Source organism: Dama dama, chromosome 10, assembly GCF_033118175.1.
Source record: "Dama dama isolate Ldn47 chromosome 10, ASM3311817v1, whole genome shotgun sequence".
Lineage (NCBI taxonomy): Eukaryota > Metazoa > Chordata > Mammalia > Artiodactyla > Cervidae > Dama > Dama dama.
In genome coordinates this window covers 3,042,433-3,056,255 of record NC_083690.1, presented here as the reverse complement: position 1 = coordinate 3,056,255, position 13,823 = coordinate 3,042,433, and the positions used below count along the sequence as shown (strand labels likewise).

At 57.0% G+C, this 13,823-nt stretch overlaps 1 protein-coding gene across 1 annotated transcript in view; it reads right to left on the bottom strand.

Moving 5' to 3' along the window:
- Positions 1 to 379: 379 nt before the first annotated feature.
- Positions 380 to 13,823, bottom strand: part of CRAMP1 (cramped chromatin regulator homolog 1) — a 45,347-nt gene continuing 31,903 nt past the window's right edge. The window contains exons 11-21 of the mRNA XM_061152508.1: positions 12,775 to 12,952; positions 10,763 to 10,944; positions 10,607 to 10,681; positions 9,104 to 9,185; positions 8,099 to 8,203; positions 7,809 to 7,987; positions 7,236 to 7,298; positions 6,501 to 6,732; positions 5,623 to 5,787; positions 4,890 to 5,035; positions 380 to 4,116 (exon numbers count right to left, since the gene is read on the bottom strand). Coding sequence (XP_061008491.1) covers positions 3,952 to 4,116; positions 4,890 to 5,035; positions 5,623 to 5,787; positions 6,501 to 6,732; positions 7,236 to 7,298; positions 7,809 to 7,987; positions 8,099 to 8,203; positions 9,104 to 9,185; positions 10,607 to 10,681; positions 10,763 to 10,944; positions 12,775 to 12,952 — 1,572 coding nt within the window. The 3' untranslated portion in view covers positions 380 to 3,951. The remainder of the gene's footprint in view (positions 4,117 to 4,889; positions 5,036 to 5,622; positions 5,788 to 6,500; positions 6,733 to 7,235; positions 7,299 to 7,808; positions 7,988 to 8,098; positions 8,204 to 9,103; positions 9,186 to 10,606; positions 10,682 to 10,762; positions 10,945 to 12,774; positions 12,953 to 13,823) is intronic.

The following is a 13,823-nucleotide window of genomic DNA, read 5'->3' as shown; positions in this document are numbered from 1 at the left end:
CCGGCGGCCTCTAGCCCGACGGCCAACCCAACCCATAGGGCCAGCGTTGAGGGGCGATGAGCACGGTCCAGACTATTCTGAGAAGACTGGTTTTCGCGAGCCAGTCAATGGCACGTGGATACGTGGCTAAAGGAAACGAAACAGCAGTTCCTCTGTCCTGCACGTCGTGGGGGCAAGAACACTAAGAAACGAGAAGCAAGGGATAAAGGGTGCAGCTCTGATTCCTGGTTGGAAAAAACAAAAATAAAACACATTCATTGGTGTTGTTTCTAAATTACACAGTAGACAGTCCATCGATTCCTGTGAGATCGCACCGGATGATGGCCACTTGGGCTGTTTGCAGAGTGCACAGTTAAAAAGAAAAAAGCAGAAACAGTAATTATTAGACCAAGTATTAGTATTGTATTTATGCACAATAATAAAAACAGATTTACAAGTTCAACTGGAAATTTAAACATAAGAAGTTTAACAGCTTTTATTATATTAAATAACCAAACACCTTTTATTCCCCAAATTGGTAAAGAATAAATAATATAATTTACAATATGGTACAAAAAATAATCAGGAAGGACAGGCATTCTGCTTTATACATACACTGTATATGTATATTTATAATCTATAAAACAAATTCACATCTCAAACAAGCCGAAAACTTCAGATGATATGGCTTAACGATTATTAGAAGAAACAGCAATAATTCTCTGCTTCCCAGAAGCCCGGGAGCAGGCTATCCTGCTACGGAACAGCAGGGCGGGCTGCTGCAGAGCTTCCAGGACTTGCTCCCCTCACGCGACATACAAGGTACTGCAGGGTTAGGAGTTTGTCTGACAGCCAGGAAAGATTTGCTCTGGGTTTTTCTTTTTTAAGACAAAAGTGCCATATTTCCTCCTAAATGCATCTGGGATAGTTTTCAACGTGAAAAAGAAAAAGCAACTGCCAGTTTCCTTCTCCCACTTGTTTCAAGTGTTTTTTATTCCATGGCCTTTCTTTGCACATGTTTGGATTCAGTGGTGTGATTGCGTTAAAGATGCTATTAAACTGAAGAGACACCACCAGTAATGAGACTGTGGTACAGAATGGAGAACAGGACTGATGCGGGAAAGCGAGTACATCAGCCCATGAAAGGATTCCAAATATCCCTCCACCCTGAGCAAGTACTCTACACCCAGGAGACAGAGGGGACCATCAGCTGGCCTCTTTACCTTCTGAAGAATGGACTGCTCATCACTGAGTATTCACAATGAAGAATCAAGACAAAAGCAACTGCCTAGAGAGGGGGGCTGTTCAGTCTCACTCTTTAGGGGAGATGAGCCAGCAGAAAGATCCCTGATGACGTCAGTGATGAGAGAAAGGCTTTTCTGAGACTGACCTGGTCTTAATCACAACATACTTCAACATACAAAGGAGGCCATAAGTGCGGAAAGAGACGATCACACCTTCCACTGCAAAGGCAGAGGGAGATGCTGGAAGTGGGAGGCTTCTCCATTTGGGTCTTTTGAAAAATCCCAGCCTTGAATGTAACAGTTGCTTATTTGCGTACATATATAATTATTCAGGCTGGGAGAAAATGCATCCAACATCTTAATGCTACATATGACACCACTTTCCCTTATTATGGCAAGCAAACACACCTGTCTGGCTTCTAGAGAAGCAGCATTCTCTGTAATCATGTCAGCTTCACAGGTGAGAAGAGTCAATCCTCGCCTCAGCAACCCACCTCCCCACTGCAGACATTGGCCGGTCGGCTACCCCCACATGGAGTCTATGTGCGAGACGCAGACAGGAGGTGCTGCTGAGACAAAGGCTGATCCAAATCTCCAGGGCTTTCCTCATGCTAGACATCACCAGGTGACAGGTACCCACCTCCCCACCAGACCGCCTCGGGGCGCCCCCTGATGGATGAACAGTCTGGGGTCTCTATGGTCCCCAGTGCGGTGCGTGCTGCCACTGGGCACTGCCCCCAGCATGGGTGCAGTAATGTGACTTGGCATCGCTGGTCCCAGACAGTGGGGAAAGGAGAAAGCTGGTAGTAGCCTAACCTCGGCCCAGCCCACTGTAGATCTAGCAGAGTCGGATGCCCAGAGACAGATCTACTGATCTTGTTTGGCTCGATAAGGTGCTAACTTCAGGAAGCTGATACACTGATCACAACACACAAGCTAATTTAGACTGTGGACTCAAATACTGCTGTCTCCCCTCACAAAGCGGTGCTACATCCCTTTCTTTCAGACCTCCAGGGGCTTGGAACGCTCTTCTCAAGGGCCCAGAGTAACTGCCCACACAGGCTTTTCCTCTGATGTCTGTGCCCAGATCCAGAGCTGAAAAAGGGAGACCCCTGACAGGCCGGAGCTCTGGGAAAGCTCGAGGCAGGAGGGAGCTGGGGAGGCGGTGGGGCTGAGTGGCCCCTCCGCAGGCACATGCCAAGGACCCTCTGCTCTGCCTTGCATACTGGCTCAACTCTCAAGGGCAGGGGAGGAGCCGGAGGAGAGGCCAGGCTGGCTGGGAAGACTGCCGGTCCACTACGAGCTGGGGGGAGGTGAGGGGACAGACACAAACAGGGTGGGCTGGGCCGGATTTAAGAAGCCACACTGACTGCAGCTGCCAGGTGGAGGGTGGGCAGCGGATGGGTTGGGAGCCCAGCATCACAGCACTGGCGCCCGCCCACAAGGGGTGTGCCTGGAGGGTGGTCTGCGCCTTGGGCCCACCAAGGCCGAGGAGACAGAGGAGCCCCGTTAAGCTCCACTGGGGAAAGCTTGGACACCGGACTCCCTGCTGGTCACCCGAGACGGCGCAAGGAGCACACCAGAGGGAGGTGGATTCGGCGCACTCTGACTGTGCCCGATGTCTGATCCCTGCCTGGATTCCCGGAAGGGACAGAAAGAAGGAAGAGAAGCAGGAGACCATGAGGCAAAGTGCAAGCAAAGGACTGTATATGTGCACTTGGGCATACTCTGCACTGACGTCAACAAGAGGAAGAAAGAACTTCCCCTGCAAAGGGCATCTGTCCAAGACGCCAGGGAGGAAGGTGTCAAAGAGAGTCAAGGTCATCAGGAAGGTCTAATCTGTAGTCAAACGAGTGCTCAGGGATCCCCTGGTGAGAGAAACATCTCAGGTCACTGAGAAGAAACCTGCAGATGGATGCGGGGAAGAAACCAACTGAACAGCGACCTGTTCTTCCAATGTCTCCACCGTCTAATTCTTAAAATACAAGAACATTTTCTGACCAGCTCAGCAGGAAGTCCACACAGCCCACAGAAGACATGATTCTCTTACCCGTCCTGTTGAGTCAGTCAGGACAAAAGCCCAGGTGAGGGAAGCGCTAGGTGGAACCAGGATTTTTAGAGAGACGGCACTCAGCACGCTGCCTGGGACCCCCTGCTGCCGTGTGAGTGGGGTGTCCCCTGCAGTGTCTGCCATCACGGTGCAGACACCACCAGGCAGAGCCAGGCCACAGCCCGCTGTCCGGTGCAGGGACAACCACCGGAGCACAGTGAGGATTTGGCAGAGAGAAGGCAGCAGTGGCCTGGGGCCTCCCTGCAGAAGGCAGGAGGTCACAGCTCCCCAGGCCACAACGATGAAAGCCAGGCCCAACACTCCGTCCTCTTGAAAAGAAACCCCTAAACGTCCAACACAACCACCAAGGTGGAAGTATGGGTACCGTACAGACCCTGACCCACGCCCCTGCTACAGGTGGCTCGACCCCACCGCCACAGCTAAAGCTGGCCCTGCCAGACTCCACACGTCCTGGCCCCACTCCTTGGCCGGCAGGATGGGGCTGTGTGCACATCATGCGTCCTGAGTGCTGAGATGCCTCTGCTCAGACTGTCTCCAGGGAGTCCCAACTTGACCTGCGTTTCCTCCCGTCTGAAGACAGTTCCCCCGGACACTTGAGGACCACCAACCCGGTCCACCGCCCTCGCAGCCCCCAGCTGCCTCCACCACGAGGCACCGTCACTGGGACAGGTCAGTGACTGGGGGGCCGCCTCCCCCGCCGTCAAACAGAGCCTCCCGGCGGCTGGGCTCGGCAATGGACAGCTCCTGGGCCAGGTCGTTGAACCGAGAGATGTAGTCAACGCTATTCTCGTTCATCATGCACACCAGCTGCGAATCCACAACCTGCAGGCGGGGACAGGGAGGTCTGTCAGCAGGTGGCTGGACACCACGGCCGGACTGCAGTGCGCGTCCCTCCACAATGAGAGTTACAGTCCCCCCAGGAGCCACCTCACACGGCCCCGAGCTCCAGGCACAACCTCAGCGTCGTCACCGTGAACCTCACTCTGTGAACAAGTGACACTGCTCGGCGGTCGGGTCAGAGTGGCAGGTCTCCCACCCACACGAGACTTCTGGGAGGATGGTCAGTGGCCAGAGGGGCAGAGAGGGGGCAGTAGCTTGGTTCTACTCCAAGGCTGCCTGGAGGAGGTACAAGTGGATGAGGGAGTTCGCACGGGTGTGCGTGACACAGGCGTTCTGAGGCAGGGTGTGCGGGCAAGTGCCAGAGCCAGCCGTGTAAAGACCTGAGGGAAGCATGCCTGTAAGAAGAGACAGCAGGTGCAGAGGCCCTGTGGGAGCAGCCAGCTGTTCAAGAAACAGAAAAGATGGTGGAAGAGATGAGTGAGGCAGAGAGTGGAGGGGAAGACCTGAGTGTACAGCGGGGCCTCTAGTGTCAGGACAGGGTCCTTTGGGCAGAGCCGGTCCTGGCTGGACCAGACAGTCAGCCACGCGAGGATGGGGACTCTGACCAGTCCGCTCAGGGCTTGCAGCAGTGCCCAGCCCCCGAGAGGCCCCACTTGGCACTCTGTACTGGTTTCTTCCTGCAGATGGGCTGCAGGAGCCTGGCAAGTCTGGGGTGGGGGCCAGTGCTCAGACTCGGGGTGAGGCCAGGCACTCACCTCAGCAACGTCGGCCAGGGACCGGGACACAAAGGAGTCTCGTGAGTTCCCGTCCAGCAGGCTGGGGCCCAGCAGGGAGGTGCCGCTGCTGGTCCCGACAGGGGTGGGCAGCATCTTCCTGCTCTTCTCCGGGGAGATGAAGCTCGCTGCACGAAGGAGGGAGAAGAGGCCTGAGCCGCTGGGCCTGGACCCACCAGGCATCTCGCCACTCACACGTACACGGCACTCTGGATGGAGGTGTCAGGCTGCACCTGCTCTGCCTCCCGTGGTGAGCCCTGGAGGGTCCGCCGCAGCCCAGGGATGTGTCACCGTGTCCCATGATGTGGTCACCACCCCACCTCCATGGGAGCTTGCTTTCAAGTCTCACGACTTCTCTCTGATGTGGGCCCTGAACTGCTCCCTGTGACTCTCTGAGCAGGAAACTCGTGGAGAGGACTGGCTCCCCAGTGCCACCCAAACCAGAGCCCCGTCTGTTCTGGGCTGCCGGGTGTCGTGCCCTCCCTGGTGCTGACCCGGCCTGCCAGGGTCCAGTCTGCGCCGCGCCGAGCCGGGTGTACATCCTGGCCACTCTCTACAAGTGCAAAGTGTGCGGGTCCCAGACCTGCCACGGGAGCGCCTCAGCAGGAGACGGAAGCTGGCAGGTCTTCTCCTGACATCTCCTTCCCGACACACGAGCTCCCACTGCCGGGGTGTCCCGATGCCAGCTCTGTGCAGCCGGCACTCTCAGACTCACCGAACAAGCTGCTGAGGGACGAGTCCGTGGGATCGCTAGGGCACCACTGGGGGTCATGGGTGGGAGAGGCGATCCAGTCTGGCTGGGGGCTGCTGGACGGGGAGGGCAGGCTCTTGGAACTGTCACTGCCATTCAGTTTTGCTGGAGAGAGGGGGACTCCTTCACCTGTCAACCAAAGTTTGGGGTCAGACACCATGTGGGGTGAATGGCTGAGGCGGCACGGCATGTGCAGCTGAGCTGGGAGGCCCAGGACCCCGCTAGGGCCCCCCAACAGCAGGGACATGCACCCATCATCAGACACTGACACTGGCCACGACAGACAGAGGCGGGCCCCGTGCTGAGGGTGGCACCTGAACCCTCCTACTACTGCCGACAACAGTTCTGCAAGATGCCTGCTGTCCCCAACGCCCCAGGGAGGGGAACACGCTCCAAGGGGCCAGTCACTAGCCCCTGGTGATGTCCTGCCAGCCGCTAACTCAGCTCTGAATCCACAGCTGGACTTGACCAGCGTGCCAACCGCACTGCCTTCTGTGGCGCCATCTCCGGGAGCTGGGGAACCAAAGCCCAACCCCTCCTGGAACCTGCCAGCCAGCAGGCATCACCCCAGTTCAGAGTCAGTGAGGAGACGGCCTGCCTGACCCAGGCCAGGGACGCCACGTCAGTCCCTCTGTATCCCAAAGCCCGGCAGTCACTCCAGACCACCAGGGCTCAGGCCCCGCCCCCACCAAAGCTGGTGGTGCCTCATAGACGCAGAGGCGCAACGACCAGAAGGAGAGCTGAGCTGGACAACAAGGTGCCCAGAAGCGGGAGTCAGGCGGGCGGTCAGTTCCCCGAGGGAACCATACCTGGGAGGCCGGCAGTGGCGCCTGTGGGCTTACCGTACTGGCCGGAGCTGATGGCGATCTCAATGATGGAATCACTGATGTGTGTGGCGGGCTCTCCCTGCGAGAGCACGTCCTCAGGTGGGCCAGGCAGGGAGATGTCCAGCAGGGCAGAGACGTTAGGCGGGGAGAGCCGCGTGCTGGAGGCGTCCGAGGGGGGCAGCGGTGTGGAGAGCCCATTGTGGACAGGGGCCTTGGACAGCTCGGACAAGGAGAGAACGGGTGGGTTCTGTGGAGACAGGCACTGTTGAGACATGACGGAGCAGGCAGCCGTATCGAGGTGAGAAAATCAACCAGGCCCCGCAGAGCAGCAATTGAGGACGGGGACAGCAAGAGGCAGAGACCCCAGCCGCTTCACACTCTCCCCCAAGAAACACCCCTGGGGAGTCACCACCCCCGGGAACCCTGGGGGACCGCCCAGGGGACCGCAGAGTCGAGAGGTCGGGCAAAGGTGGCCTGGATCTGCTTCCACCCCCAGCTGACAAACTCTTCTCCATGGCCCAGAAAACTTAAGTCCCTGCAGGATTGTGTCTCAATCAGCCAGCTTGCAGAGGGAAGTTGGCAGCCTGAGACAGGAGCCATGTGTGCATGATCGAGGCAGGTACAGGAAGGCATGGCCACCAGGCATCATGGGGACGAAGTCCGGGCCCACGAGCAGGACCACAAGGTAGGACTTGGCGCTCCCGGGGTGTGGGGCAGCTACTTTGCTCAGCAGTCAGCAGTACACTCTACCTGGAAACCGTCGGCCATTGGCTCCTGCCTCGAGGGGACGCTGATGAATGGGTCACTTGTGGCCTACAGCAACACAAGGAACACGCCGGTGAGTGCTGGCCAGCCAGTACCAGGCTCCCAGGGGAGCTGCTCCAGCCCACAGCTCCTCACAGGCAGAAACCGCTCCCTGGGGGGCAAGAAAGCCCACTGCTCTCAGAAAGTGCCCCCCTGCACCTCCCCAAACTGAAGACCATTTGTCAGTCCACAGCCAACTCGCCACAGCAAGAGGTCAAGCTCGTGGTACCCAGGCAGGTCTGGCTCTGTGGTCCTAAGGGGCCGCCCGCAGAACAGGGGGCCGAGGCAGCGCTGGGAGTCCTGGGCTCGTCACCTGTTCTGCCTCCGTCCACGGCTCGCCCACTGCGCCACATGGCCTCACTCAGGCCCCGGCCTTCCTGTTCAGTGACCTCCTGCCTCCAGAGCAGAGCTGGAGTCCCACACCACCTCACCCTGTGACTGTGACTCTCAGGGACTGGACCCTGACATGCCACCCCTGGAGCTGGTGGCAGCTGGGAGAAGCCCTCTACATACACTCACCCCTACAGCGGGGAGGGGGTCTTCATTCTGGTGGTGGCCGGTGGAATCCGGCCCCGTGACAGCTGCTGTCACCTCATCTGAAGACAGCGGGGCGATGCCAGACAAGCCATCCGTGTCCAGGACTGGCAGGGGGCTCCCAGGGATGATGCCAGCACTTTTAGCTGCTAGGTCGATAGCACCTGGAGAAGGAGCAACGTGCAAGCCTCTGCTCTCGTGACACCCAATGCCCACATGGAGGGGACCCCCACATGCAGGCCTTGTGTGCATGTCAGGCAGAGTCGCAGACTTACTGGCCAGGGGGCCTGTGGCCTGTGGGGGGAGGACCTTGGGCACGATTGGCCGGGACACAGCTGCTTTGGCCAGGGAGGACTGGACGGGCCGGAAGGAGCCTCTCCCTGTGAGGATGATAGCAGAAGCAGACAGGTCAGCCGCACAAGCCAACAGCTGCTGGGCACGCAGCGGGGCTGCACACACTCCCTTCCAAGCAGTCTCCTCCACGGCCACGGCTCCGACCAGAGCTGAGCCGAGCTGAAACCACTGAACGTCAACACTTGCCAACTTGGGGAAGTCAGCAGTCACAGAGGGCCCCAGTGGGCAGAGAGCACTGCTGCCTAAGACAGCGGCACCACTGCGCCTCCTGGGGGCTGCTGAATGGCTGTGGTCATGGCTGTCGTCCCCAGGAATAGCCCTTTAAGGGTCCTTGAGCTAAGTCACAGGTTCCTCTGAGGTGGTCAGAGCCTCAGATCTAGGGCCAAAATTCTGTCTTTTCCACCTGGCTCATTCCTGGCAGGCATTCTGCCATTGAAAAGTAGGTGTGAGAAAAAGCCATTGACTGCTGTCTGGATCTTGGGAAATGAAGACCAATAGGATAAAGCATGGAATACATGCTTCACTGAAGGAATCTCACTGCAAAAGATTCACTTCAGAGAGCAGGGGCCCCTCTGAGCTTGGGGGAGCACAGAGCATGACTCACGTACCCCACTAAACTCCTGCAGACATCATGGACAGGGTGGACAAGAGACCCTTCTCTAAAGTGAACTGAGCACAGCACCCCGTCCAGGGCCACGTGAGCCCACCTGGGGAGGAAAGTGCCTGCAAACCACTGGTCAGCAGCCCACACCTGCCTGCCCACACCACCACCTGGGCCCACTGCAGCTGCACCCCCTGCGTGTGTTGACAGAATGGACCCAGGAAAGCCTGGAAGGTAACTTAGAGAGCCACGGGGACAGACGCCTGTGTTCTCCAAGTCAGGGCCGCGAGGAAAGGAAAGCTTCCCGAGGAGCCGCGGTGCCCACCGGTCACAGAGGAATTCGATAGGATGGAGAAGGAGCAGACGTTGTGGGACTGGTTTTCAGATGGCCTCGGAAGCAGCGTCCTCTGTGGAGAGAAACCAGGAAGGGTAGCCCCCATCAGCTGCGAGCAGCAGGCTCATGCCGACGCTGCCGGCTGTCGACGTCAAACGCTGAGCGCCAGCCAGCAAGGCCGGAGGCGCGGCAGCCCTGGGGGCGCAGGAGGCCTCCCTGGGCTCTGCCAGGCACCTTGAGCCGGTGCGCTGGCTGTCCACGAGGTGAGAGGCCCAGGATCCCTGGCCAGCCCTGCGCCTCTTTGAGAGGGCCAGGCAGGAGGACCTGCAGGCTCTGGCCGTGCGGTCTGTTATGGCTACTCATGTCCACCCCGCTGCTGAGAGCAACCGCGTACAGCAGGGAAATGAGGGGCCGGGGCTGTGTGCCAGCGCAGCTCTTACAAAAACCGTGCGATTCCATTTGTGTGAAATGCCCAGAACGGGCAGCTCCCAAGAGACAGGAAGTGGCTCCAGGGTTGGGAGGGGGCGGTGCAGGTAAGGGGTTCTGTTTGGGGCGTGAGAAGGCTCTCAGATGACGCAGCAGGAGGGCTGCATAACCCCATAAACATGCTAAAAACCCTGAACTGTACACTTTAAACGGGCAGGCTTCATAAGTATCAATAAACTTGTGGACAAACAACACCAAGTAGCCACGGGCAGGCAGCAAGGGCATCCTGGCTGCGACACTGGACCGCAGCGCATCCTCCAAGCCAGGAAGTGTCTATGTATTTAACCAAAAACACTAAAAATTAAATGCCCCAATGTTATATCAGGCTGCACAAAAAACATGGGGCACTTGGAATACATCTTCCTTACTGAGGTCTGTGATGCAATGCCTCATTCCTAAATAAATTAATTCCAAAAGAGGAATAGATTTCTGCATCTAGTAAAAGGAGAACTATGCATTAATTCACAAACATTCATCAATTTCCAAGCCTACAGTTCTTTCAGCGCCACCTCCTTCATCTTGTCACCTCCACGTAAGACCGCCCCCTTTCTCCTGGGCCTTTCACACCCAGCTCTCCCCTGTGGGTCTGCAGGCCGCGTCCAACGGTGCTCCCAGCCTCATGATGACGAGCCTAGGGGAGGTCTGGCCTCTGGCCGACCCATAAACCTTGCCAACTGCTTCCATTGACGTGTTTATAAATAGATGTTCTGAGAGCCTCAAATATAGTCCAATCTCAGACATTCTTGGAACCCAAATCCCTAGACCTTTCTTTCTTTTCCTTTAAGCAGTTTTCATGCTGTGCTGAGACTGCCTTTATTTTCAGGTACAGTTACGATCGCTGTGACTACTCTATCTATCCTAATTACTAACAAGGAGAAGGAAAGGATAAGGACTTCTTCACTTCACATGGAAACCTGAGACACAGAAGAACACTAGCGTGTCTTGAGCAACCTGGCCGGCGGGATGGGCCAGCCCTCAAGGAGGCACGCAGGTGGGTGGGGTGCTGACCTGGACCACCAGCGGCTTCCGCAGGTGCCGGTTCCGCAGCTTCCTGGGCTTTGGCAGGAAAAAGTCCGACTGCATCTGTGGGGAGACAGTGCTGGGCTCAATGCGCCCTGTCCGTGGCCAGGTGGCCTGGCAGCCAGGGGGCAGGGCCCCACTTACGCTGATGGAGCTCAGGTGCTGCCGGAACGTCAGCTCTGTCTCCTTGTTGGGAAAGAAGAGCTTCCCATGCCGGCTGTTGGGCGGCAACGTCGTTGGGACGGCAAAAAGGCCACCATCTGAGTCGCTGCTGCCCGTGCTGGCGGGACTGGCCACCAAGAGGGGCCTCGGAGGGTTTCTCAGACCTAGAGATGGAGAAGGGAGATGACAGCAGTACTCCCCGAGCACCACCACCAGTGCAGAAGGGCGTCCACCGGGAAGAAAATCAGAAACGAATTCTTGACAACCCTATCTGCTGTCCATGGAAGAAATCTCCTGTATATCCATCCTGTAAGAAGCTGCTTTTCTCCTTCTCTCCCTGAAATTCTGGTCCTCACCAAGTAATTACATCAGAGTTTTCCTTGACCTCTGCTGACCTCAGTGGAAGGGCAGATGCACCTTTCGAGTCATCCAGTCTAGACCAGAGGTCAGAAAATGCTCTCTGGACACGGCCAGACAAGAAGTCAGCCTTGAGTACACAGTCTCTGCTGAACTCAGCACAAAAGCAGCCACAGACAACCTGTGAGGCAGTGGCCATGTAAACAAAACAAAACTTCATTTACAACTTGATTTAAATAAAGTTTACAATAAAACTTTATTTACAACCAGCAAGCTGTGGACCATGGTCCGCTGATCCTCTTGGTCTTAGTCTGATTATACAGAAAAAAGACCCAAAGATAAAAGGACAAAATATTTATGAACTACCATTTGGGGACTCCGGGCTTCCCACATGGCACGGCAGTAAAGAATCTGCTTGCCCATGCAGGAGACTCAAGAGATGCGGTTTCGATTTCTGGGTCAGAAGATCCCCTGGAGGAGGAAATGGTCAACCACTCCAGTATTCTTGCCTAGAGAATGCCATGGACAGAGGAGCCTGGCGGGCTACAGTCCATGGGGTCGCCAAAGTCGGCCATGACTGAGCAACTGAACAACATTTGGGGACTCTGCTCACTGTTTTCATCACAGCCGCCACTGCAGCTTATTTCATGGAAGAGATGGGTCCGCTTTCTTTGTTCTTTATTTGCAAATCTGTGAGGCTGAATCGACACACACTGAGTCCAGAGACTGTATCTTCCAAATGCCTATCAGGATTCTAGAACTGCAGGTGCCTAAGCCAGAAGCATCCTCAATCAAGGGAAAATGTGGGTATTTAAGAGTTCACAGAATTACAAAACTGAAGCCCAGAGAGAAGGTGGAGAAGATCACACAGCCTACCTGCTGGCACCACCCTGGTTCACCTCTGATGAACGTGCCTCTGCCCTGAGGACAATGGGCTCAGAGCCTGTGGCTGCCCCACAGGGGGCTACCGCCAGGAGAAGGACCACCACCAGGAGGGAAACAGAAAACGCGACAGCTGGAGAAGGGGACCTGACACTCCACCAGCTTCGTTCTTTACAATTCATGCAGAACGAACAATTCCAGCCACAACAATGTATTTTTTCTAATAAAAATAGTAAGTAAATCGACGCCTTAGGGAAACGGGTTTTGTCTGTCCTGGGGTTTTATGTGCCACATAACCGAATAAGAGACCCTGAACTTAAATTACTTCACAGACACAACTGTGGACCAGTAGGTAAGCCCGTCTTGCTTTCCAAGATTTGTGTTCAGCTGTTGGGGAATCCCTTAACTGAAGGCCTCACTATTCTTTCAGAGGAAAAGAAAAGCAGCCTTCGTAAGACTCAGAAAGAACCAGCCCTCCTCAGGCTCTAAGCCACCAGTTCAGCAGGACACAGAGGCTGCAGGTGACCTCAAAAGGCAGGTCCCCCAAGGTGAACAAACTGGTCAGGGTCCCCCACATCTCCTGTCAGCTCCCACACCCAGTGCCCCAGGGCTTTTGTGCTGGGCCCTGCTCTCCCCCTCTCCATGAGGCGGTGGTGAGTTTTGTACCCGCACGCCATCCACAAGCCTGTGGCCAACACAGTGGAGCCCCCAGGCCCCTGCAGGCCCAGCACCGCATGTGGCCAGTCGAGCCTCACCTGAGGAGCAAGGTACAGAGCTGGGCGAGAAGGCCTTGCTGTGGCGGAGGGCAGCCTGGTTTCGGGGGCAACGCGGGCTGCGGGAGCTCACGGTCACCACCTTTCCTGGCGGTGTTGTTGATTGCTCCTCCTGGGCGGGCCTCACAGAGGTTGTGGAGCCAGTGTTCGTCTCTGGAGCCTGGGACAGAAACGGGCCGGGACATGGACCAACTTGGCACATGGACGATGCTTCTGGACCAAGTGCCCGGGGCAGAGGCACAGAAACACACGAGTGTGGAGGGACAGCAGAGGGCCAGAGGTCACACGCCATGACACACGCTCAGGGCCCCAGGCCCTCAAAGAGCCGCTGTCCTCTGGGAGCCCTCTGCCTTCACTGCCATGGTGGCACAGACAGGCTGTCCCCTGCAGTGACAGGAGGGGACGCCGAGTGGCAAGCCACAGGGACTCACCTTCTTAAAGCCTCTTCTGTGAGTCAGAAAAAGGAAACACAAGAGTAATTTCTAAAGCTAAACACAAGTATGGCCAAAGAGCCCTCTGCTGAGTCAAAACCCCCACCTCAGGGGTTTCGTGGGCCTGCCCGAGGTCACAGCCTCCACAGGCGCGGCTGCCATCGAGTGCCCGGGCCCCCACCACATGGGGCACCCCTTCCGCTCACCACGCCCTGTGATTTCACCACCCCGGCCCCCAGCACCACTGCTCTCCTGCCAGGAGAGCTGACTCTTCTGGCCCACGCGGGGCTCTGCTCGCTGGCCTTGGCAAGGCCCACCCGATAGGGCACCCTTTCCCAGGGCCATCACAGCCACTGCCCCCTAAGCGGGAGCCTGGTGAAGAACCACAGACCACTCCAACCAGCCACCTCCCAGGCAGCTGCCCACCAGGTCCCCGGGGCACACTCCACCCAGCCCAGCCCCCACCCAGCTCTGCTCCCTGCACCCTGGCTGTGCCCCGACCGTGCCCCCAGGAAGGCCTTTCCCAAGCACACTGAAACCTGCGCTGTTCCCAGCTCCAGGCCACGCTGCCCCCGTGCCCCCATCTGATGCTTGTCCCCG